A 27,661-nucleotide genomic window follows, 5' to 3' on the forward strand; every position below is an offset into this window, starting at 1 on the left:
CTTCTTTCCTTGGGCTGTGAGACTCCTCAACTCATCCTCTACACTCCATCATGATTTTCTGACTTATTCAATTCAATTCAATTCAATTCAATTCAATTCAATTCAATTCAATTCAATTCAATTCAATTCAATTTTATTTGTATAGCGCCAAATCACAACAGAAGTTGTCTCAGGACACTTTCCATATAGAGCTGGTACAGACCAAGCTCTTTTATCTACAAAGAAACCAACAATTCCCCCATGAGCAAGCACTTGGCGACAGTGGCGAGGAAAAACTTCCTTTTAACAGGCAGAAACCTCGAGCAGAACCAGACTCTGGGTGGGCGGCCATCTGCCTTGACCGGTTGGGTGAGAGAGGAAGAGCAAGAGAGGGAGAGTGAGACTGACAGACAGACAGACAGACAGACAGACAGACAGACAGACAGACAGACAGACAGACAGACAGACAGACAGACAGAAATGCAGTCAGAGAGAGAGAGAGACAGAGACAGAGACAGAGAGACAGACATGCAGTCACAGTAACAGTGACAGTGGATGTAATAACAGCAGTAGCAGTTGCAGTGGATGTCAGGCAGGGCCAAGGCAGGAGATGCAGCTGAAATCCACAATCCAGATTCAGCCACTGTCCATGGGAACCTGCAAGACAACAAAGCACAGAGACTCCAGGGAAGGAGCTAAGTTGGTAACACGCTGTGGTAGGACATGAAAGCGTGCAGATGGAGAGGGACAGAAGGACAGAGGAGCTCGGTGTATCTTTGGATGTCCCCCGACAGTCTAATCCTATAGCAGCATAACTAGGGGCTGGTCCAGGACAAGCCTGAGCCAGCCCTAACTATAAGCTTTATCAAAGAGGAAAGTTTTAAGCCTACTCTTAAATGTAGAGACAGTGTCTGCCTCCCGGACAAAGACTGGAAGATGGTTCCACAGGAGAGGAGCTTGATAGCTTAATGCTCTGACTCCTGTTCTGCTTTTTGAGACTTTAGGAACCATAAGTAGACCTGCATTCTGGGAACGCAGTGTTCGAGTAGGGCAATAAGGTACTATGAGCTCTTTAAGATAAGAAGGTGCCTGGCCATTTATGGCTTTGTAAGTAAGGAGGAGAATTTTAAACTCTATTCTAAACTTTACAGGGAGCCAGTGCAAAGTGGCGAGTATTGGAGAAATATGATCTCGCTTCCTGGTTTTTGTCAGAACACGTGCTGCAGCGTTCTGGAGCAACTGGAGAATATTCAGCAACGAATTTGGGCAGCCTGATAGTAAAGAATTGCAATAATCCAGCCTGGAAGTTACGAATGCATGGACTAGTTTTTCTGCATCATTTTGAGACAAAATATGCCTGATTTTTGCGATATTACGTAGGTGAAAAAAGGCAGTCCTTGAAATTTGTTTTACATGGGAGTGAAAGGACATGTCTTGGTCAAAGATGACTCCCAGATTCTTTACAGTGGTGCTGGAGGCCAGCGCAATGCCATCCATAGCTGCTATGTCATCAGAAAGTGACTTTCTAAGATGTTTAGGGGAGTTTAGCATCAGAAAATTGCAGGTCATCCAGGTCTTTATGTCATGAAGACATGCTTGTAGTCTAGTTAACTGACTGGTTTCTTCCGGTTTCATTGATAAATATAGCTGGGTATCATCTGCATAGCAATGAAAATTTATTGAGTGCTTCCTGATAATCTTACCTAAAGGAAGCATATATAAGGTGAATAGAATTGGTCCAAGCACAGAACCCTGCGGAACTCCATAGCTGACTTTAGTGAGCACAGAGGAGTCGTCATTCATCCATTTGTACAAATTTAGTTTTGTCAGTTGCATAACGGCACTACAACTTGTATTTTTGTACAACCCGGTGTTGTAGAATGATGAATAAACAAACCTTGTACCCTGCCTATCATAATGAATTGTCACTTGACTGTAACATAGCCCCTCCAGATGTAAGGATTATGTAAGAACAGTGAGTCATTCATTCATTCATTCATTCATCCTGTGCCACATTTTTTTGTCTTTTCAGAAGAGCATTTGGTTTGAAACTGATTGAATAAACTGTCAAAGAGCTTTTCTGCTGAGCACTGGGCTTGTTGCTGAAAAAATTGAGAATTGGATTGGAGTCATCATTTGGTTTCTGTCCGGCTTACCCATGCATGAAACTTCAGTTTTTCTCCCCACCACTCAGCCCTCACTCACAGCGTATGGGAGTGGGGACACATTGACATGCACACACCCTCACACACACACACACACACACACACACACACACACACACACACACACACACACACACACACACACACACACACACACACACACACACACACACACTCACACACACGCAAGGGAGCGACCCAATCCTCATTCAGTCAGTGTGACATGTTTTCTGCTCCCTCCTCCATCATGAGCTGCTCCCTCATATTAGAATCGACTCGGACACACATGTAACACATTATCATTAACATTGTCTTGTCATGTTTTGTTTCACTTCCTGTCATTGTTTTTCCCACCTTTGTGATTGTTGATTAGTTTCACTTGTCCCTCATTTACCTTTTATCCCTTTGCAGTTTGTGTTTTTCCCCAATTGCTTTCAAGTTTGTCTTTGTACCATGTGACAAGCATGCCAGTCCATTAGCTTGTGTTTAGTCCCAGTGACCTAGTGTTTTGGGGATTTTTGCCAGTTTTGACTCCGGTCTGCCGCATCCATGTAAGCCTCTGTACGTTTACCTTTTGGGCATAAAAATCATTGAACTGCATTTGTGTTCCTATTCTTGTTCATCTGTTACCCTGCCTGGAAAACTATCACTATATTTGATGAACTATGCGACCTTATTTCTGACCTCCTGTGGATAAAATATTTTTGGAAGAAGACAGAGAGGCAGCTCTGCCTTTGGCAAGTGGGAAAGTGACTTCAAAACCTTGCCTAAGAAACTCCAGACCTGGGTGAGTTATGGGCTTTCTTAACACCCCCCACTTTCGAGCCAGGTAGTTTCCAGCATGTTAGCCTCCTGCCTTCATCCTGGCCTGCTAGTATCCAACTTGCTGGCCTCCAACCATGAAGCTTCCAGGCGGCCAGCCTCAGCCCTGCTACCGTCCTGCCAGCTTCAGTTCCCAAGTTGGCTACCTTCCTCCTTGATTCCAACTCCAGTGATTGCCAGGAGCCTCCTGTCTGGGGGACCTGGCTAACCCCCACAGGGAAGTGAGGCTCTGAATGATGTAGAGGCTCCCAATCATCCAGCGCACTCTTTTTCTTTTCTGCTAGACCTCGCCCCAGAGCCAGATAGCCTCTAGACCAGCCAGCTCCCTGCCTGATCCTGACCTGGAGACATACTCGGTCACAGCAGTAATCACATTGCCACATTGCTGCACAGTGGTATGCAGTGCAGTTGTGTAAGAGTAGTTTTATGTTATGCTTACATTTATGAGTCGATGAGCACAGTATTGGATTCACTGAGAATTTAGCAGCTAAAGAGTCAGATATTTCTCTTAGGAGTTGGTAGAGACCAAAACAGAAAATGAAAGAGCGTGAATATTGGACCTAAATTGTTAAGGTGGCAAATGAGTCCTAATGTTACTCTGTAACTGTTGGGCATGTGAATAAGCAACTGTTTGCTAACAAATTTGCCTTAAAAACTTAAAAAGGTGATGGTATGTCAGTCCTATATACACATCTTGTTTTCCCTGCTGTCAAGTGGCCAAAAAAACAGTTGTCAGAGATTTAATCTGGTGTGATGCTTTCAGTTGTACATGTTGAAAAATGTAGTATCATGAAACTCTAAATCTACCACTGGTATTTACCACTTATTTGATATTTGAATACTGACCCAAGCATGCACAGAGAGGAGGTGGCACAGTCAATGGCACAGAGGACCGAGGTTGCCCACCCAGTGGGGGAAACACCTGATAATCATTGATTGTGGACTCCAGGGCTTGAAACATGTTCTCCAGATGGAGAGCCTCTTTCACTGCTGGTGGGCCATCAGATAGAGCAGACTCACCCAGAACGAGAACCGACCAGGACCAAGGCAGGGTGGTGTCAGAGCCTAGTGGCTCTAAGGCTGAGGACATAGAGGCTACACAAATCACTCACTCAGTGGGCTCTGTTTTCGATTCTGCCGCCGGCGCGGCGCAGGGTGCGCACCCCGCGCACCCCACGCAGTGTATTTTCGTGCAGCGCAGGCAGGCGCACGGCGCACTTGGTATTTTGGTAAACCGAGGAGCACAGAGGTGCGCCAGGATGGGCGTTGCGGCGCAGTAGGCATAATCAGCTGGTGGATTTGGATTTTCGTTCCATTTTGGCGGCGTAAAAGTGCACTGAAAGCTCGCCACAACAGATCAGCGGCACATTTTCGTAAACTGGCGGAGTCGTGCGCCCACGTCACCAATACCTCACAGTCAGGTTTCCACAGTGTCTGGCATTTCACTGCGATCAATAATTAGCAACAGCGACGATTCAATACAACTATCTGAGTCAGCACATACAGTCAGACCTAAATTTATATATTTTGATCAGTATCTCATCTGACCACATCGCAAGCGCGTTCAGCACGCGTAATGGTCACTCAACCTGACCGAATGTACACAGGTGAAACAGGGATGTCTGGTGATCTGTGACTCAAATTGCCTGGTGACAAACGTGTATGCCACTTTCCCCGGGTCGGCACCTGACTCGTTCATCCTGGCGGATTCTAGCATCCCTACAGTCTTTCAGGGGGACACCCCTCTGGATGGGTGGCTGCTAGGTGATAACGGCTATCCACTGAAAACGTGATGACGCCATATATCACACCTTCAACAAGACGGCAGCGTGGTTTTAACAGTGTTTTCAGCAGTGCTCGGTCAGTCATTGAACGCACATTTGGGGTTCTCAAAATGCGTTTTAGATGTCTGGACCGGACAGGTGGTTCATTAACATACAGCCCTCAGAGTGTCGGTTCATTCTTCGTGGCATGTTGCGTTTTACACAACATGGCTGTACGACGTGGATGTGACTATGAACTCACGGAGGAAACATTAAAGTACTTAAGATGGAGAGAGGCTGAACTGCATGTGCCATGTCAACTGGGAGAGCAGCAGAGCGCACAGGAGAGGAGGGAGCGCCTCGCCGCCCAGCTTTGTCATTAAGTGAGTATTTGTGGTTACATCAGTTCAAAAAACATCTGACGATCAATAACTTTCCACACACACGGCCACTGCGAGCCTGGACCTCCTGGACCAGAACGTCAGTCTCCTCCTCGGAGAAGTTTGGGCGTCAGACACTTTCCTGCACGGGCTCAGTCATCGTCGAATCTCGCCATGCACCTCTCCAGCGGCGTTTTTAAAGGTGAGGCGAGGAGCTGGTGTGATTGGTGAAGATTTGACTCGGCTGTGTCAAACCCACGCCTTCTCTCCTCCCTCTTTCCGACTTGCGCCGCTGGGTGGGACTGAGATGAGATGGGGGAGGAGTTGCGCCGACGGCGCAGTGCATGAAAGTGCCACAATCTGCGCTGCCACGCCCCATTGGCGAAGTGGACCTGACTTTGCGCTGCACCTGTGCTGCGCCAGCAGCGGAATCGAAAATAGAACCCAGTGTATCTTCATTAGCTGGTCTCGCGTGTTACTGCTGGATTTTGCTGCTCTACTATGTTAATCTCTCTGACATAGCATAGAAAGTATTCACAATATACTTCACATGTACCCATATGTATTTTTTAAGCCTCTAAATAAAAAAAACACTGAGTACACATAGATTGCCTCCCTGTAATTTCAGTGCTCTGCTTAAGGTAATGCAATGCTGTATAGCTTCAGTTTTTCTGAGGCAAGATCATTTTGGGGAAAGCTCAGGTTCAGTCCTCTGAAGGCAGGGTCCCCAGAATTGGAACACAACTAGATCCGTTAATAGAAATCTTGAACTAAGTGAATAACTGTCTGCTGTCTTTGTTTTGGAGTTAAGTAGGCTTTTACCAATGCAGAACAGAAGAATGTCCTTACTGCTGCACTCTCCTTGTTGTCTACTGAACATTAATAACAACAGGCTTTCAAATTAAACAGATGTCACAGAACACATGCACAGACACAATGTCAAAACAATGGAAACTGTAATCTCAATATTATTGAGGGATTCAGTGTCACAACCGTGCTGTTTATTTTCTTCTGAGCCTGAAGACTTGATGGTTTTATTGGTATGGATCCATGCACAAACACACACACACGCTGGCCATGGGCAAGTTTATTCTCACTCTCTGCAGGAAATCATTGATTGTCTGTGTGTGTGTGTGTGTGTGTGTGTGTGTGTGTGTGTGTGTGTGTGTGTGTGTGTGTGTGTGTGTGTGTGTGTGTGTGTGTGTGTGTGTGTGTGTGTGTGTGTGTGTGTGTGTTCACCATAGACTGTATAAATAGCTTCTGGGTCTGAAAAGTGAAACCAATGCAGAAGTGCCCTAAGTCTGCATTCTTTCTCATGGCCAGTAGGTGCTACTGGTTGCAAATGTAGTCTGAATGTATTATCTGCTTATGAGAAAGTGGCCCTACTTCTCACTTGATTTATTACCTCTGTAAACAGTTTCCCAATGGGTTTATGGTCTATATTGGAACTTTCAAGGCTACTCCAATACAGCATTGTGTTCCTAGGGTGTGGATGTGGCTACCTTGTTATTGACAAGTTGCTACCACATTGTGTCCTCAGCTTCTCAGTCATATCCAATCAAAATAAAGGCATAGCAATGCATATCCTTCATAGCTCTTGCCTCTTGTCCAAATATGGTCACTTCTGGCTCCAAAGAACCAAGGTAGCGATGGCCATACTGCAAAACTGCAGGCTCCAAAATGGTAGTCCACAAACCAGTGAGTAACGTCACAGTGGGTTTACACTTACTGTACACCAACCCATGGGGACCTTCTGTTGTGAGTGCCACATTTTAAAATGAAAGGAGCATCCTGGTGTTGCTGCAGAGGGGAAATGCCTGTTTGAAATATTACTATTACTGTTACATTTCAGATCACACCTTCAGATGGCAACATTTCAGAAAACACAACCACATATTACAAAATATATATTAATAAATATTAATATTAATATGTGGTTGTGTTTTCTGAAATGTTCATATAAATCATAACTTTTAGGTCCCTTTGGCTAAAAGCCATCTGAAGGTGTGATCTGAAATGTAACAGTAATAGTAATATTTCAAACAGGCATTTCCCCTCTGCAGCAACACCAGGATGCTCCTTTCATTTTACTGTGTAATTAACATTAATGCCATGCTTGATTAGCTTCATGAGTGACACCTGATAATAGGAAATGGTGTTTGAACTTCTTAGCTGAATATGACGACTAATTGATCATCTTTTGCTCATTTAATGAAGTGCATCTTTTTCCACCTAATAAGAGCTTACTAATACTTGATTATTCTAAATCAAGAGCAGATGAATAATGTACAGATACATTTAAATGCTGTTTGAGCATCTGCACCTCCTTGGGTGACAAAACATTAAACTTTCAAAAGCCTAGATCATCAAATGAATGAGCTTGTTTATTCCGGCAAACGCAATTTACTGTAGCACTGTGCATTCTGAGATATAACTAATAGGTTTGATTTTCAATGAAATTAGTAATTGTGAAGAAAATTTGTCCAACTGTTATGAAATTGTAGCTGAGGGTCCAAACCCCAACTTTTAAGCCATGATATTTCAACATCTACAATCCATTACAAGTGGGCAAATTACTTCCACTGATGAAGATGGTGTGATAAGGTGAAAAACAGCTACTAAATCCACTGTGTTGTAAACACTTGATGTAAACTTGTTTGGTCACTATATAGTGCTATATTTCACACGTGTGTGTGTGTGTGTGTGTGTGTGTGTGTGTGTGTATCTCTCTCTCTCTCTCTCTCTCTCTCTCTCTCTCTCTCTCTCTCTCTCTCTCTCTATATATATATATATATATATATATATATATATATGAAGTATGTGCACACACAAACAGACATAAATATAATATATATATTAATAAAATAAAACAATGGTTTCCTTTCTTATTACAAAAATCACAACTGGGCATACATCAGAATAAGAATCAGTAACCAGGATCAGAATCGGGAAATAGGAAAATTTGAATGATATAAATCCCAGTCTTCAGTGGCAGCTGAAGTGAGTAATGTCAGTCTCAGTTACATCACAATGAAATGTTCAATGGCCATGGTTCTAGTTTTGTACTGGTTCACAGCAGCATGGATTGATTTCAGCTGCATCGTTCACTTCTTGTCTGCAGGTAAACATGCCGGAGCTGGCCTTGTTGCGCTTTGTGGTGTTAGACGACGACTACATTGGAGATGATTTCATTGGCCAGTACAGCGTGGCCTTTGAGTGCCTTCAGCCTGGCTACCGCAATGTGCCCCTGCTGGGCATGGCAGGAGACCCATTACCCCATACCAGCCTGTTTGTCCATGTGGCGATCACCAACCGACGAGGAGGCGGGAAGGCCCAGCGACGAGGTCTGTCTGTGAGGAGAGTGGGGAGGCGAGGGCGAGAGTACGTCACTCTGAGGCACACTAGCATCAAGGTGGTGGATGAGACTTTCAAACCAGCTAGTGTCCCCCTCAAAGAGGCAACTGACCTGCGGGAGGATGCTCAGGTGAGAGAGATATATCAAGCCACTGTTGGCCACTGCCACCAGTCCGAGGAAGGGACACTTAATGGTCATCACCAAATCAGAAAAATATTTGCTCTTAGGTACCTAGTGGTATCTAGCCATGTACATGATTTTGGTTTTATGGGCTAATGCACAAAGTCATCCCAACCCACCACGGCCCCGTGTCTGCTCATGATATCTCCGATATATTGGTTTATTTGTAGATGCTGTAGATGCAATGCTCTTGTGATGTTCACACAGGCACACTTCCAAACAAGTCTGTTTTCGACTGCTAGCTAGATCACATATGCAATCTGTGGACTGACTGTTTACACAGTCTGCACAAATGGAGAGCCATTGTGAAACTCAGTGACAATGACTCTGGTTCATCGCCATTTTGTTAGTGCATGACTCTGCCAAACTCTCGGCTAAGGCAAGACAGGGCAAAGAGGAGGAGCGTGGGTGGAGCTGAGGTGTGCTGAATGCAGCCTGGTTGTAGAAATGTAGTAGCTAGCTAGTGGTCATGCCCATAATTATACATAACTTTAATATAATTTAAAGGAGTGAGTTATATAAAACGTCACCCTTTACAGATGTCCTGAATGGGGAAATTAGCTATAGAGACCAAAACTGTTTTCTGTACCAGACTGTTATCATGTTTCTTTCTGCTGTAAAGTTGGGCAGACTCGCTTTTGAGTGGCCATTTAAGGAACAACAGGTTTGGGCATTTTCCAGCCCCAGAAGTTGCTGCTCGGACTCCATCTGATTTCTCTGTAGGGTGAATAAGATGACAGAGAAAGAGAGAGGAGGAGGAGAGCCAGTGACAAAAGAAGACTCACTAAGAAGAGTGGAGGAGGATTATAAAGCATCTATAAATACCAGCAGAAATAGAACCTGGTCACACGGCACCCACCAGCTTATCTCTGAATACAAACATTCCAGGGGTGGGTGATGTGAAGAGGATCATCTTTCGCTGTAGATCTGTTTTTAGAGATATATGTGTTGATATAAATTTACAGTAGTCGAAAGGATGTGGACACCCCTGCCCTTTCCTGTTTCAACTTGACATTAGTCCCCCGTACTCAAAGCCAGATCCATAAAGAGAGATTTCCCTGTTTGGTGTGGAAGAACTTGAGCGGTTTGCACAGAGCCCTGACCTCAACCCCATCCAACACCTTTAGGATGAACTGAAATGCTGACTGAGAGCCCAGCCTTATTGCCAAACATCAGTACTTGTTAATGCTCTTGTGACTTACTGGGAGTAAATCCAGCCAGCTTCTAAAGTCTTGTGGAGATCTTTACCAGAAGGGCAGAGATCAAGTATGTTGTTTTGTAAAAAGGGCAGTTTTTAAAGGTGTGTGTGCCATGACAATTTCTTGATCAACAGCACTTTTACCCATGCACCCAACACATCCATATGGGGCCTCCACTGGTTTCCTGCAATCTCATGGTGATGACAACTTTCTGGGAAGTCACGGGGGAGTGTACCCCGCCTCTCGCCCGTTGACAGCTGGGATAGGCTCCAGCCCCCCGCAACCCCAAAAGGGATAGGCGGTATAGAAAATGGATGGATGGATGGATGGATGGATGGATGGATGGATGGACGGATGGACGGACGGACGGATGATGCAAAATATTTTTACATTTTTATATACAGTAGATTAAACCTCTCAGATACACTATGTTAATTAGTGATCTTTAGAGTTGCTGGTAGACGTATTTTTGAACTGGCCAGGCTAGCTGGCAGCTTCCTCCTGCTGACAGTGTTTGTGCTAAGCTAATTGTCTCCTGGGTCTAGCTCCAGACTTAGTGCACACACACGAGAGTGATATCAATCTTCTCTTCAAACTTTCAGGGAAAAAAAAGGGAATCTTTGATTTTGGTAAATTTGGTCACTTGAAAATTCAAGAGATTCCTTAACACGGCATTGCCATAAAGTACTCCTGCTCATTCATTTAAAACATGTCCTGGTTAAGAAAATCTATATTGAGCAGTGATGTACTGGCTATGTGGCATACGGGACAAATACCAACGGGCTGCTGGCACACCGTGGACTGTCAAAGAAACCATGAAGTTTTTCTGGCCCAGTCTGTCTCAGGCCAGGGCTGAATTTCTTTTCCAGTACATGGCTGAAATTGGAAGATAAATCCATTTCACCTCATGTATCATCCAACCCTGAAACGATCCCACCGATTCAATCTGTCATCCTCCCACTCCAACCCACACATACTCTCGTACTCAGTCCTACACAGATACACATTTGCTCATTCACAAACGGCTTTTTATCTGCCCGCTTCAATCTCATTGTCCTTTCCCTCTGATTTGAACTCTGTCCTCCTCTCTGTCCCTGTCTCACTGCCACGAGTCCAGCTGTGGGCTCATCTGTCGCAGTCGGTTATTATTCACCATGCCTCTATTGCTGTATGTCTGTCACACACACACACACACACACACACACACACACACACACACACACACACACACACACACACACACACAGGTGGGGCGTGATAATCGCTCGTCCAGTTGGGACTCTGCCAGGTGGCAAATTGTGTTCAGTTAGACAGAAGAGGTTCCCATTATTGTGTTTGTACGTAACAAAAATAAATCTTTTACCTTCACGATGAAGAGACCCAAAACAGCATTTCAGCAGATTAATACATGACTCATATTTTTTGCCCCTGTCAAATCTACATACCAATCCAGTTTTGCATCCTGACACACCTGCAGCAGTTGAAAAACACTCTAAATGCTGTGATTTTTCTGTTCCACATTTATGCCATATTGTCTTCTCTTTTGCCAAATGCGCTTAAGCTAAGGCTGATTTCACTGGATTAAAAGCGGCAATGACTGCCATATTGATTTAATTCACATGAGAGACAGCAGATGACAGGGGAAAGGAGGGGAAGTGTGTGTGTGTGTGTGTGTGTGTGTGTGTGTGTGTGTGTGTGTGTGTGTGTGTGTGTGTGTGTGTTGTTTGTGTGCGGACATGCGTGTGGATGTGTATCACTCACAAAATGGGGACACACATCTGTTTACGCACATTCCTTATGGGTACAAAATGCAAGTTACCATAACATGAATCCTAAACTTTAGGGGTGAAGGTTAGGGTAACGTTTAGGTAGTGGTTATTGTTTGGGTAAGTCTCCAGGAAATAATAAGTCGATGAAATGTCCCCAGTGTGTGTGCGTGTGTGTGCGTGTGTGTGCGTGTGTTTGTGTGTGTGTGTGTGTGTGTGTGTGACCTTTCCCAGCTTAATTTTACAGCCGGAATTGTACATCTAATCTAATACTATTTTCCCTCCCCTCCCCATCCTCCTCATCTCTATCTCTTTGTCTTTTGCCAGAGTGCCACTGCCAGTTTCAAAGAGCAGTGTGGGCTCCCCACAGTGGCCAAACTGAAGCAGTGCATCCAGAGCCTGGCCACGAGGCTGCAGAGCCCTGAGGGCACTATGGGGGCCAGCATGGTGCTGAAGGAGGGCTACCCGTGTTTGGAGCCTCTGGTCAGCCTCTCAGAGCCGACACGCAAACTGCTCACAGCCTACGACACGGTCAGTATGACGAAAGTGTACGGAGGTGTGATGGAGGGTAAACCTTCTACAGTCTCTTGTTTCTCACCCTTTTGTTCACATAGTTTTTAGATTTAGCTTTGATATTTTAAATGGAAAAAAAAAAAAAATCTACAGTTCAAAACAAAGTCTGACCTCTCCAGCAGTAAAAGAAAAAAATACTTAAATATGGACACGTTTGCATTGCGCTTATCAGTGACTGGAGGGTGTAGTTCCAGCTGAGAAACCTCTGAGTGCCATGTTAAGGCTGCTAGTATTCTTTTTCTTATTGGTTTATATTGTTTACAAACTCTGAACAGACCAAAACCAGCTATGAATTTAATTAACTAAATGGAATTCTACTTATTCCAAAAGCCTGAACAATTAAAAACACATCAGTGAAGCATTTGTGAATTAGCACACATTAAGTACTGTCTGTCAACATTTCCACACCTAGAGCCATGCTGCTACTGTGGCTAAAAATCTAGAATAATGTCAGCCATCATCATTTTAAGGCTTTGAAGTGGCCTGTTTCATCATGCAGTGGCAGTGTGCTCACCTTGAAAATAAATTAATAATTATACCAAATGCAAATTCATTAGCTCAGTTTACTCAGAGGTTGGTTGCTAAGTTTTCTCAAGTTTGGTCAAAATTGATTCTAAAAGTTTCAAATTTGGTTTGGTGGTGCCCAACACTGTATGACAGAGTGTGCACACGCATACCCACGTGCAAATCTGTCCTAAGGCATTAAATATGCAGAAAGACACTCTGAGGTGACATGCATGAAACAGTCACCCACACTCCTCGTGAAGCGCGCACACACACACACACACACACACACACACACACACACACACACACACACACACACACACACACACACACACACACACACACACACACACACCTGACTACCAGCTGTGTCTCCTCCTACTCGATCCCCTCTTGCATCAGATCAGGATGAATCTCGCCCACTGGTTTTAGCACTCAGCCAGTACACCTACACACACCTCAGTACAGAGACTGCTTTTTTCTGATCATCGCTTTCTGTTTCTGCATGTCAGTGGCTCAGATGATGTTTGAGTGTGAACCCAGCAAATGTGAGCCTGGCAGGTCAGTGTCATGAAGCCACAGTTGGTGTGATCTGCGTCATACGTACACACATCTTCAGCCTTTCCGGGCACACACAAGGCTTAGTCATTACACACTCCCCCTCCTTCTTTTTTCTGCTGCCATGTAGCTAGTCTTCTGCCCTTGCGTCCGTATGTTTCTTAATTGATAAAGAGATTCTTAATGTAAAACAAACTTAATGCTTTGTATTGCTTTCCAACTCAAAGCATTCAAATCAGTGCCACTTGTGTTTTTGCCTTTCACTTAACCTGCTCATTTTGATTGAGTTTTTTTGAGTTTTGAGTTTATTGAGTTTTGGCCATTGCTAATAATTGCATTTTACTCACCAAGTTAATTGCTGAGATCTGTTGACGTCACTAAAAAGAAGTGAGACAGCGCAGTGGAAAGAGCAGTGCCCCAAGGGAGCTAAACTGTAGGGTTTGGGTTAAACTGTCAAATTTTTGACAAAAGTCTGTGATGCTGGCTGACCAGCATAGCAAACTATGGGATTTTTTCACCTGTCATTCAAAGGGCTTCTTCTGTTCTAACTGGCTGGTGGGCAGTCCCGGTATTTAACCTCTGTGAGGTATTTATCATGGTCATTGAAACCACTTGGCTGTGGCTGGCTGTGAGAACAGTCGTTCAGGTTGTCACATGAGGCCAACCGTGAAACACTGTTAAATCTCCTGAGAGGCATGAAAGGACAGCGTTGTAGGTGGGGGATAAGTGGTGTCGTCAACCCCCTCCTCTGTTGAAGGATGGTTTCTCTGTTTTTACACAAATAGCCTTCGTCACTCCTCTTTCAAACCATCTGCCCTCCATGTCTGAATGAATGAGTGTTCCTCATTGTTCAGGTGGAGGTAAACTGCTGGGTCTTGACCTGAGGTGTTGGCCTTCCTGTGTTGAGCTGTGCATTTGTTCAGTGGTCGTTGAGTTTCCCTGATACACAGGTTGATGCAGTTCTCTCTGCACTGGACTGTATGCACCAGATTGCTGTTCTTATGTTATGCTGTGAGGTCTTTCAGGTGTCTTAGTGTGTTGCTGGGTCTGAAAAACACAGGGATGCAGTGTTTGTGTTGCAGCGTCCCGACAGCTCCTAGCTTATGCTCCAGTGTGTGGTAAGAAACAGAGGGTAAGTACTGGTCTGTGTGGGGGGGTTCCTGTATACTCCAGTGTCGCTCAGTTGGGACAGTCCAGAAGGCCAAGCTGTTGTTCCTGACGTCCTTTCGTGTGAACTTGATGATACTGTCCACTGTGTTTAAGTGTTCTGTGAAAGCTTACACCCTCTGAGCTTTGATTTTGACTCATGTGTCGCCTCACATATCTAAACCAGTGGCTCAGTACTGTTCCTGTTACAGAATTCAGGGAAACAGCCTCAAGATCGTGACAGAACACCAACACTGCGGGTGCTGCAGAAAAATACAACAAACGCAATAACATTCCATACGTGTCTGGAGTATGTGAGTAACTCCAGAGGATTTTCAACAAGCACTGCATCCCTGTGTTTTCCAAACCCAGCAACAACATAAAGACAAACTGTTACACCTGAAAGGCCGCACATGATTCAAGCCTCCTTGGATCACCATGACCTGCCTGACATCCATCATAGTTCACGTTGACTTGCTGGTTCAGCTGTGACTGACTGCACTTAGTGGACCATTATCAACCTTTTGGCAGAACTCACTGTTGGTTTCACCTCCAATCAAAGTGGTGTTGATAATCTAAATAAAATGTTGGCTTGTTTACAGCCTGTCTGATCGACTGGCTCTTGTGACAGCTGGACTGTCTGAGATAAATTCTGGTCTGAACTTCATTCACTTCAGGTGGACTTTTTTGTGGCAATGTCACTGCGTTCCCAGGTGTCACTTTTTGCTAGAGAGGAAAAACACATAATGTACGGCTACAACAGAGTAGTATCATTAATGGTCCATAAAATGTAAGACAATAGTTAAAATAGAGAGAAATCAGAGATTCCTAAAATCCAAGGTGACGACTTTAATTCATTTGCTTTGTCTGACCAACTTTCAAAACTCCTACTCCTGCGAAGCAGGAACCACGTTTAAACATCACTTAACTGATAAATCAGTCAAAATAGTTGAGAAATTTTGTGTCAATCATTTCAAGTAATTGAATTATCATTTTAGCTGTAATGTATGTTATGGATACACCATTACATGAAATAAATCATTCGATACACATTTCCCTCACTCTCAGCCTGACATACCATATCTGGTTTATTTTTGGGAGCTCCAACACTCCTTTGAAATAAAGCTCTTTGGGTTTGAACAGTTCTTGCCTTCACAGCATTGATTTTGGTAAGAGCTGAAAAAGTTGAACACAAACTTTCTTCCTTTTCCATTCAGATGATTGCTGCTCAGAAACAGCTGATTGAGAATGCGGATGCTGTTCAGGAGAGGATCGCCCAGGTCCAGAGAGAAGGTAAAGAGCACAGTGAGAGATGGCTGAATGGCTGAATGGCTGACATGAGGTGATGAATGAAATGACTACAGTACAGGATATCATAAAAATTCACCACATGAGCAATTCTGAAGTGAACATCAAACAGAACTTAATGAGGGCGACTCTTCAGAGAATGAGTCTGTGAGTAAACAACATTACAAGTGTAGATACAGTACTTGCTGGTGATATTACACTCTTACATGTCGATATGGACTAATAAGAAAAAAACAATGTGCTGTCATGTTTGTACCTTTTGAAATAAGGATCCTTTGAGACACACATTTCAAAATAACCTGCAGCAAGTATCTCTGCTTGAAATGCTGTTCAAAGAAATTGCACTCGCAACATGCTGCAGTTCTGTTTTGCATGAATATTTTGGATTTTCCAGTGTAATGAACCAGTATGACAGCTGTAGCAGCAAGTATTTACAGTGAAAAGGCAGGCAACTCCACAGCTAAACCTGTGTATTATTAGATCCTCTCACTGCCTTAGAAATCTCCTGACCTTTAACGGTCAGTGTAAATGTCATGAGGGATGGTACAACCAACCCATCAAGACATGTTGTTGACACTTGCCCCTAGACATTTGGCATTAGTCACAAAAATAATTAAAGCAAATCACTTTATATTTCACTTGAATTTGAATCCCCCTGTCTAAACCCATGCAAAGCTCCTGTTTGTGTTTGTGTTTTGCAGGCATGGACTTCCATGAAGATCTTTCTCGGCTTGGGGAGAAGGAGGGACTGAAAGGACGCAAACTGAGCAAAGCTGTGGAGAGTTTCACCTGGAACATCACTGTGCTCAAGGTACTCAGATCTTGCTTGATAGGTGGCACATAAATATCTGTCAGTTCTGGTACTTGTGACACATCTGAGACTCACAAAGGAGAAGCTGATTGTGTTCTGCAAATTTAAATTTACTTCATAAATTAGAACATACCTTCTTCTTTTTAAAAGAGAGTTCAACCTTTTTACAGTCTTTTCTTATGTTTCACTTGCTGTTCATGTAACTCATAAGTACAGCTAATAGCAGTCTGTCATAGTAAATTGCACATGGTTATTCATTCTTTCCATTGCTCAATTAGACGCTTCCTTATTGCCCTTTGACATCTATCTGTCCATCCACTTTTTTGAACTGATCACACTTTGACATGTCCAACACTGCATCACTCTGATAGCTTTGGTTGCAGTGAAGTGAGAGATTTTCAGGATTTAGTTATCTGAAATATAATTTTCTAAAACTTGAATAAATTTGCTATAATCACTTAACAATGGCTAAAAATGACAGTGTAATGTGAAAGAAAGCAGAACCACCTGACTGTGCAGTTCTCCTCACTCTCTGAGCTGTTTGGCCTCTTACAGCTCATTGTTTTGGTTTTCCATCCTGCTAATCTGCTCTCGCCAACCAAGGAAGTTCTATAGGCTACCTGCCCAACACAAAGCAGCATACAGACAAAGTTAGCACCTAACTGGTGCACAAAGTTCAGCATCTAGCAGCTGATGAGTCAGATATTTTTTTCACAGGTGGTGGAAACCAAAACCAGAGCTGAAAGGAGACTTGCATTTGTCAGGTGGACAGAAACACCTTTTCCACTGCCCACAAACGGCCAGAAAAAAAATCAGTTACTGCAGCTGTAAGTCAGTTGTTAAAGATTTCTGCAGTTGTTCAGGACTAGCCTCCTGCCAAACACATCCCAGGAAACAATCCCAGGAACACATCCCGTAAAACAGAATGAAATGCTGAATTTCCACCCTCAGCTTAACTTCAGATTTCTTCCAATGAATACGAGTCAGTCTCATGTGTTTGCCTGTGTATTGCAGGGTCAAAACGATCTGCTGCGTGGAGCTAAGATGGATTCCCTGGATGCCCTGAGGCAGCTGGCTCTGGCCTGTGAAGCATGTGGACTCACCTCCTCCTCCTCTTCCTCCACCTTTTCCACAGCTGAGCTTCACTACTCCTCTCATCCTGTGTCTGGCCGCAGAAGCAGCACACACGGCAACGGACGCATCTGACCCCCCCCTCGTCCAACATGCTGCCAAAGATGAGAAGGGAGTGGACAGAGTAATTACCAGGGATAGCAGAGCTGAGGAGATGTGACAGTGATATGACAGAGTATGATAGAGAGTGATCTAAGAGAGTGCGGGTGTGAGAAGCAGCACAGGAGACGGATTTTCTATCCCTTTATCCAATGCAGTAAGTGTCTAGACGAGCCTAGACCAGAGCAGTATATCTGTTAAAGCCTTACGGGTGAGATCATCAATATATCACTGACGGTCCATTCTGCAGAGAAGCTTTCATGAATGTCATAACTCCGTGGTGGAAAAGCAAAGACGGACACTCCACACGGGTCTGAACTTACCTGTATGACGGCTCCTGCTTATTTAACTGAGAGAAAATGTGTGACTTAACATTTTAACTCTGCAGGTTTTCCTCATTAGAGAGGAATCATACACAGCTGAATAATCTGAGACAGCGGGGCTGGGTCAGAGCTGACGTTTACAGTCCTGCTGGTGTTTCATTTCAGAGGTAGAATGCAAAGTGGAGGGGCTGTAGAACTGAGGGGACATGTTATTCTCTGCCTCGGCATTTTAGTTTGTGGCTTTGGAAGGCATAAAGATTACCTGTGTGTGTGTGTGTGTGTGTGTGCCTTTGCAGGTTGTGACCCACAAAAACAAAACACACTTACTGCTTTTTTAAAACTCACAAATGTTTTATGGTACTTCTACCTTTGTTTTTTGATGTAACCACAGTTAATGCAGTTGAACTTTTGAAGTAGCTTAACATAAGAAAAACCCTCAGTCCTAAAGACGTAGTCAAATTAGGATGGCCAAGGATGACTTGGATAAAGACGGATGGCAACATGAACTTTTTTCAGTACCTGATCTGCTGAAAGCATCCATAGCTGGGCTGTCTTTGGTCTTCAAACGTGAAAAATGAGGCGGGTGTTCTGAATTTCTCCTAAGCTATCAGAGAAAATCCGTTTCTCACTGAATTTCAGATGAAAACTAGACATTATCTAAGTTATCAACAATTATTGATGAGGTTTGGGAGTTTGGAGAGGTGGAAGGTCACATTGATCGAAACATCCGCTGATTTATCTAATTGGCTGTGTCAGTTCTTTCCAGATAATCTTGTAGCAGTAGCTGAGCTCTGGAGCTCTGGAGCTCTGGAGCTCTCGTCTGGTCTGTTTAAAGGCCTTTACCCTGAAATAACTCCACAGATTAGTTGACATGCAAAACACCCACAAGGACCCATCAGAGGTATATTCGTATTTGGCAGATTCTGAGGATTTGTACACTTTCTAAACTTTAACCAGAATACGTGAAGATTGAGAGCATACACACACGTCTTCATCGAACTGCTACATTCATGTCGTGTGTAAAATAACCAGCAGCAGCATGCACACACAGGATCTTATCTCAGCCTGAGCTGAGTCTGTCATGTTCACTTGGAGAGGCGACGGCTGAAACATGAGGAATACAGTGTAGTGGAAAAGGGACGCAGTAATTGGAGAAGTTGTGGATGCGTGTTAATACTGTAGTACTACATGTCTGCTGTAGCACATTTGTGGATCACATAACCTCACTGCACAGACATGTGGGGTTATGGGTGCTCAGAGTCTGTGCATGTGTGTGTGCAGAAAGAACAGACTCCTGCAGCATTGATGAAGAACTCTGTTGATGTAGCAATAATAATAGTGGTAAGTTTTAAGAAAGCCAGTGAGGCTGTTTAACTCACTGTGTACTAACTGAAGGACTGAAAACAATATAACTAACCACATAGCTCAGAGACATCTAGAAATGTATATGAAAACAAGTACAAAAATGGTGCCTAGCAGGTGCTACTGATCTTGGCTCATAGTTGTACTTACCTGTCAGTGATGGCGTTCCTCAAGGCCTTTGAGTGTAACTGTGTGTTTCTTCTTAAGGCAGGAAAACACCTGATTCTTGCTCCTTTAACTCAGCTTTTGTACTTGTATTCTTGTATCTTGTAATGCTGTGTTTGAACCAAAATTGACAAAAGTGAAGCTAAGCAACACACAGGACTAATCTAACCAGATGAGATTTACCTCCTTGAATATTGTCACGTCTCTACTCTGTGGTGAACAAAATGGTATGTTGGATGTCCAAAACCTTTTGGATAATGCCAAAAATGCATCATCATCCATCTTATACAAGGATGTTTTCTTAGTCCCAAAGAAGTTAAAGTTTGATCATCTGATAAGGTTGATGTTATGAAAAAAGACCAAGTAAGGCAGGTATGTTTGAAAAGGTTCAATTTGCTTCACTAGTATTCATAATCTAGTGTGCCACAGGAGTTTGAACAAGTGTAATGGCACCTAAATCTACTCCAGCTGACAGTACACACAGTCTGCACAAAGCAGGCGTGAGGTCACTGGGCAACTTGAGGGAACTTAGGAATGGAAGACATTTTGAATGTTTATCCTGCCCTTTGACGGAGGCAGGAAGGTGGACTGATGACAGACAGCTAAACATTGTCACAGCTCCCCAGCTGATCAACCCAGCTGGTGGCATTTTGCAGTGGACAGGATGTAATGAGAAACACTGAAACATGGGTGTGACACTGAGTTTTGTTCTGCCCCTCTTAAGTGCTTGTGCAGGACTACTGTATGTTCTGAATGACACTGTTTTGTCCATCTACACATTCCTTTCCTTTTTTAGTGCTGTTAACCTCTTTTATACCTCCATGTTTCTCCATGCTGTTGTTCTTGCTGCTCTTCCGGAGGCTCCAGGTTAGGGAGTAACAGAGCTGATGTACTGAGTCACAGCCACAGGAGGAGGCTGACCTAATATCATTTCCATGTGAGTGTTTTTTTGTGTATGTTTGTCTCAGAGAAGGCATACGCTTCTAAAAGTAGAAGACATATATTGAAGAGAGAGCAAAGGCTAAAGAAGAAGAAGGGACTGATATTGGATTAACTTTTCATTGCATGTGTGGTTGGCTGGGCACACCTGCAGAGTTTCATAATTGGCTGTGAGCAATAGACAGAGTGACAGCACCTGCTGCTTTGGTCTATTAATAACCTTCTGACTCACTGGAGGCCTTGGGGTGTGTGTATATGCTGGTGTGCGTATGTCTGTCACGATACCATGGTGCCCCAGTTCCTGGCCTGATGATGCAAACTGGTTTACACTCATTGCCAAGCTATTTGCCATATTTCCTCTTCACTGCACTGAAGCAGACAGCAGCCTCCACAGCTTTTTAGAGGATCTCCACTGCCCCTCAAGGCAGGCTCAAGTGCATGAAAACAACAAATTTCATATGACCACAGGAGGCGTCTCTATGAGAGATCTGCTTACCTGCAGGGAGGATCCCTCTGCATTAATGATGCATCAGCTCCAGTAAAACAACCCACAGTATTAGCTTTCTGTGTCCGGTTTACATGCTCGCTGACACGGGTAGTACAACTGGGTCAAAGAGCAAGCAGGCCATGGGACTCACCGTACCTGAGGAGATACATTGAAAATGGAGGCCACAGGCCTGACCTTAATAGATGAACATAAGGGGTCGAGGGCTCAGATTTCAGTAAATAGATCTCTTGTAGTTAATTTAAGCCTCATTCTCAGAATAATTCATTAGGTAAACATTGTACTAACAAAGAAGATCAATGGTAGAGAGTGATGACTGTGCTGCTGCCTTACATGAAAGCATCATGTAATAACTGAGAAAAATGGCAGCTAGTTATTTGAGTGGAGACGACCTTTGCATTGCTTCAGGAGGATACAGCACCTGAGCCTCATTTGTCGGGCTTGAGCTAAAAGGACCATACCTGTGTTTCTGCATGCTTTAACCTTCTTACTTTGAATTGTTTACTGTATACTTGTAATAGCAAAACATACCATTGTATTTGAAATTTATACATTGAATGTGCTTTTATACCTTCCAGGCAGCTATTGGTTTCAGGTAATGTCAGTCGACTCAGCCTGTTTAAAGTGAATCCATTCAGTGAACATTTTGCACAGGTTTAGTGTTTTTACAATATCGTATTGTGGTGATGCAACACAATTTTTTGTGATATGCATTGAAAAACAGTCCCTGTTCCTAGATGCCAAACTTCCCTTCACTGTCCGTTTTTTCGTTTGTTGTTGAGGTCTGAATTTCTAACAATAGCGCTCATCAATGCAACACTGTCTGTCTGAGCTTCTCATGAGCTCATGACTTCCCCACAGCAGCAGTGTTTTCAAACTGATCCATGCTTTCCATTACATTAGCGCGCAAAGATTATATATCCTCCAGAAGAATAAAACTGCGCATGATGTTCACTGTGATGGATCACCTGGCTCAAGCAAGATTTGGAAAACAGTCAGCAATTAGGCAAAGCATACATGATTTGTAGTAAATAAAGTAAACTTGCAGAAACACCAGTATGATCCTTTAAACATTCTAAAGTAGGGTTTCAGGTACAAAGCATTTTGTTATCCTCTCATGGCTCTCACAGACTCTGCTTCATACATCACTGCACTCGTCTTACCTGATGATATGTTTACCTCTGCAAACGGCACTGCAGCCAGCCACTCACTGCAGTGCTTTACTATGATGTTCAGTAAATTGTATCTCATTTGTAACTCAGTTCTGCACACTGATCCCTGTAGTGTGGACTTCCTTACTTCCCTTTATACCTTTAAAAGTGAAACAGGTGTGTCTAAAGCTCTGTTTCTCACTGTGATACAATTTTAAGTTTTGAGTTTGGCGGATGGGAGTGGGAGACAGATCCATGCTAAACAGCAGGTTGTTGCATTGGGGTGCACTGTATCTCTGTTACCCATGTGTCTTAACTTAGAGCTAGCTCTCTCTGTGCTCTTCAGTGTGTGATACTACCTGTCTTTGCAGACCAGTGGTCAAATAGTGCTTAACAAAAATTGGAGAGTTGTTTATACCTGTCATAGTGATGTGGACAAAGTTGTGTAAAACACTTGGAAATGTGTACAGGTACTTTCAGTTCTATATTACCCTTGGCATCTGCAGTGTCTGTGTTGGCCTGTGTCTACACCGCTGACCTTTAATTCAGTGTTGTTCCCTCAACTGTTCTTACAGTCACTGTATGTTTTTGTAAAATAGTGGAAAAAAAAGACCAAAAGGAGAAAAATATTTATTGAAGTGTGTTTTAAAAAGCAGAATATAATTAATTAAATGGACTTTGCTTTTATTTTGAAAAGCTACTGTGTTTTCTATCTGACAAGTAATCAAATATAACAAGAGCGTGTATCCCAGACTAAATAAAGTTATCTTTTCCTGACCAAATCCTCGTGTGGCCTCTACTGTGTCTTACACTGTGTCCATGTCCCAAAGCTCATGTCTCTATGTGTAGACTCAGGCTCTCTTAGGCTCACAGTTCCAGTTGTACTGTTCCACTCGCATGACATACTCCACTGGCTACAACCTTTATCTAATACACACTTTACAATAAAACAAAAATATTTAAAGTATAAAGCAGTAAAACTAAAGTGGTAAAACTTCTCTTTTTTTTCATATAGTTTGCCCATCATCCATATTGGTACTGTAATAATAAGACTAACATCCCTAATAATTGATAACGATGGTTGGGTTTCAATCGCATTTTACTGAATCTGGACCCAGTACTGAATTTGCTTATCAAATCTGAAACCCTTTGAATCCCTTTCATAGACTGTGTCAATAAATCCCTTATTAAATCTAAATAGGTTTAGCTTTCATCATTTGCAACTAACTACATTTCTAAATGAGTGAAACTCAAAGATGTATTATCAGCTTTTGTTGACATTTTTTTTAAAGTGGCAGTCTGATAGGAATTTTCCCAGAAGACATCTTGACATGGCATAATAAGAAAAGCACAGATGTAAATAAACACATCATAAATGATGGCTGAATTCCATTTAGCTGTTTCAGTTTCAGGGTATCGTGCATGCTGGATCACTGTCACGCTGTTTTTGGCTCATTGGGACATTTGAACAGAACGGGGCCATCATGAATGTCACATCAGTAACACTGCTCTCCCTATGACAAGTCAAAATGTCTGCTGTGAAAAAGAACTATTAATGTTCACAACTTGCAGCTACAACCTCTAAATGAGATGAGCAGCATAATGATAACATTGACACCTTATTTTCCACAAGCTGCCTGGCCTATTGCAATTGGATTGCAATTAAGAACTAAGATGATGAGCTTAAAACTTGATATGATTTATATGCCAGTCTATTAGGTGCACCTAACTACACCTAACTCAGTCTTTTACAGCTGTCTTACAAGAAATCTGACTTTCATATAATGTTCAGATTATGCTGAAAAAGTCAACTTAATGGGTCTGCAGGCTGCAGTTTGTGCTGCTGTTGGTTTTGTTATACTGACCGGTGTCTCTGGTGCTGTGTACCAATTGTGATGAATGATAATTTGTGCAATGGATGACTTAATGAGTGGATTGTGTTGTGCTCCCTTAATAAACTCATGACCTTTTTTGGTCTTTGAATTGTTGTGTGGGTTTGATCAAATTTGCTGGAGCACGTGAGTTTCAGTCCATGTGAACACCTGAGGTATTTCAGATTTATAGTCATTTTACTTTTACTGCACAAAATGATCCAGGTCATAAGAAGACATACTTTATTCATCACCACACAACATGCACAAGCTTCGGTGAACACAACAGCAACACACAACATGCACATGCCATGCTTGAATCAACTATATCACATATTAAGCTCAGCAGAAGTACAGTATCTTTATGCTTAACCATTCAGTCACTTCCTCTCCCCTCTGTCAGTGAGGGTATTGAGTCTGTCTGCTGATCTAACCTGCCGTTCTGTCATTGCTGTCAAACTGTTCTGCTCTCTGCTGCTGTCAGCTGTCATTTCAGTGAGAAATCAACGCGACCCTCCTCCATCCCATCCATCTCCAGTTCTCATCACATCCAGCACCCAAGGATCCTTCAGCTGAACTCATCAGAGGTCCTTCACCACATCTCATCACAGATCTTCACCCATTTCTCCTCAGCCCTCCACCACCACCCGTGTTCAGACCTCATCAGGGGGACATTCCTGTACAGCTCTGGCATCACCACTGTGCACCATGTCTCTCCTAACTAAGTCTCTCCTGACTGACATGCTTTCTCCTATGTATCTCCCAGTGCTTCAGATAAAGGAGGATCAATGTTTTATTGTCAATCCTTCTTCATTTGTTGTTATTTAATTTTGTAAAATCTTCTACACATATCCACAGAACCTCAAAGTCTTCAACTGTGTAATTCCACTTAAAGACTGAGGGGGGGTCAGTCATGGAAAAATAGTCTCCACTTTATCTTCAGGTTCACAGACTTAGTTTTTTCATAATGGCTCAGGAGGTAGAGCATTCATCCACTTAGCAGAAGGTCAGTGGTTGTTACCAATACATTTAAAGAGTTTTTTGGACATGGAGCCCAAACATAGTGTTCAAGCAGCTATAATGGAAAAGTTCAAATGTCAAACTATTCCACCTTAAAGCATTTGAAAAAGTTAATGTGATCACCTCTGTTTAACAGCATCTTCAGCAGAAAACCTGTTTTTACAAAAACATGAAGTATGTTTTAGTCTCACAGTCAGTCTGGTGTTTGATCTCATTACACAGTGGCTTCATGGTAATCCTCAAATATAAGTTGGGACTTAAAGAAAGATTTCTAGATTTCACTGCAATTAATTAAACAAACAAATACATTTATGATTTTTTTTTCTTTTTCTTTTCTCTGCCTTCAAGAACACTACAACATAACAAGAAATGTGAGCCTTTAAAGACAGGAGAGCTTGAGTCTTTATGAAATACATAAACTAATCTAAATAAGGAGAAAAAGAGCAGTCCTACATCTATTTTAATGAAGGATTTGACAAACTAAGATGTTCCACCATAAAATAACATGTATTATGTGCTCATATTTGTCATGAACACACTGGTGGCCAGAGACAACAATGACTGGCTGGCCTAACATGAAGTAACAATGCTTTGGTCTCACAGGATCAATTATTTAAACATTTATAGACCTAAAAGAGTTATGAAGCCACAGGCAAACACACAATAAATAGACTACATCAGTGAAACTAGAAATGTCAAGGTGATTAGTGAATAACATGGGGATTGTTCTTTCAGACCACAATTCAAACAGAATTGTTCAAAGATGATCCTTTTCCAGTAAGACACAGTCTGACACCAACAGCAGATGCTGAGAAAAACGCTTTGAATCTCTAATCTTCATTTAAACTGCAGCCTTGTTGAAATTTTCCATGAAACTGAGTCAGACAAAACAGTGTCAATCCAGTGACTCCTGATAACAGCTCCACCTAGTGGAGAGTTGTGAAAATGACAGGAAAGGTTTTGAAGACTCTGGACCTCCGCAAAGTAGAAAATAACAGTTGGTACAGTCCTATTGCTAAGAAACAAAGCAGCACAGAGGATACACACATTAAGTGTTTCATCTCACAACGTGTGGACTCAACACTGAATACACACTGAGGAAGCTGTGCTTGCATGGACTCCAGTCTGTCCTCAGTCCATTCATGCATACTGCCATTTTGACCATAACTTCTGTCCATACTGTACATTCTGTAGACTATTTAACATTGTCTACAGAGTACATTGAAGTCCAAGTGTGTGTACATGTTGACAGTTTTGATTATCTCTCATTGATTTGAAATTGAACAAAATTGTTATTGAATAATTTAATCTTGATCACAGTACATAAATGCTTAAAGTGAGAGGATTACTTTGACATTCGATGAGGTAACGGTCAGCAGCAGATGTGCAGTCACATATTTTATTTACTGATAGATAGAGAAATGGTGCGTAGCTAGAGGAATTTTTTCTTTCTAATGCTCACACTCAACATGCCCCTGTCTTTGACAGCACACATCTCATGTGAGGGATTTTAACGTCATTTTGCATTCCACTCATTATTCAGGCTTATATACAGTGCCTCTATTCACTCTTCCTTGTAAACTTGTTTCATATTTTATTGTTTTACAACTTTGAATCATAGTGGATTAATTATGCTGCATTGACTCTAATATTGACAGCATCTTGTGTCTCCACTTCTTGAACTTAAACTTGTCATCAAGCTGAAGTCAAAGGTTGATAAAATTAAGCAATGCAGCACGACAGGCTGTGATATACGCTCATTATACCACAGCTAAGGCGCGTTCTTCGGCCCGATGCGTAGCGTATATCACGGACTGGAGTGATGTATTGCTTTTATAAAACGGTTACCAATAATGGATATGAAAGAGGAATACATAATAATTTTCATGTAGTTTTTAATTAAACAGAAATACATATTATCTAATGAAATAGCCCCGCTGTGAAAAAAATAGTCCCACCTCTCCGTACGTTAGCTCTGCATGTCGTCTATTCCTCGCCTTTTTTTCGGGAGAAAGTCACTGCTCAATCAACTCTACCATTGTTAACCCTCTCTGGAGGTGAAAGTTAAGTTAGACTTGTGAATTCAACTAATTTAGTCTATTTGTTAACGTTGTCAAAACACCGCAGCAACTTTTTGCTACCTACTGTCGCGTTGTCATGGATACATTGTTGCAATCAGTCCCATAACGTAAAGATGCAAGCCCACCCCCCCTTCTCCGGTTGGTCAACCTCTCCGGACGTCAGCTCCGCATGTCGTCTTTTTTTTTTTTTTTTCCCGGAGAATTCACTCTTCAATCCATTCATCCATCGTTAGCCCTCCCCGGAGATCAAAGTTGACCGTGAACATGTATGAATGTTGTTAACGCCTTAAAAAAATAAACATCAAAACCGGCTACTTTTTGCTGCATAGTGTAACGGTTGTTGTCATGGAAACATTGTTGCTTCCCTGAAGCGGAGTGATATGCTGTGATAAGGCTTTTTAGAATAGTGGCTGTGGTATACGCTCATTATATCACAGTTAACAGCCAATCAGATTGCCGGATTTCACCTTTTTATAATATGATATAAACTACCAGTGGTAGT

The 27,661-nt window shown here is 42.6% G+C and overlaps 1 protein-coding gene across 1 annotated transcript in view; it reads left to right on the forward strand.

Annotated features, from left to right (window-relative positions):
- Positions 1-22,805, forward strand: part of plcl1 (phospholipase C like 1) — a 94,974-nt gene extending 72,169 nt beyond the window's left edge. The window contains exons 8-12 of the mRNA XM_070976124.1: positions 8,231-8,593; positions 11,937-12,140; positions 15,611-15,686; positions 16,403-16,512; positions 17,527-22,805. Of these exons, the coding sequence (XP_070832225.1) occupies positions 8,231-8,593; positions 11,937-12,140; positions 15,611-15,686; positions 16,403-16,512; positions 17,527-17,718 (945 nt within the window). The 3' untranslated portion in view covers positions 17,719-22,805. The remainder of the gene's footprint in view (positions 1-8,230; positions 8,594-11,936; positions 12,141-15,610; positions 15,687-16,402; positions 16,513-17,526) is intronic.
- The last annotated feature ends 4,856 nt before the right edge of the window (positions 22,806-27,661 follow it).

Source organism: Chaetodon trifascialis, chromosome 12 (genome assembly GCF_039877785.1).
Source record: "Chaetodon trifascialis isolate fChaTrf1 chromosome 12, fChaTrf1.hap1, whole genome shotgun sequence".
Taxonomy (NCBI): Eukaryota; Metazoa; Chordata; class Actinopteri; order Chaetodontiformes; family Chaetodontidae; genus Chaetodon; species Chaetodon trifascialis.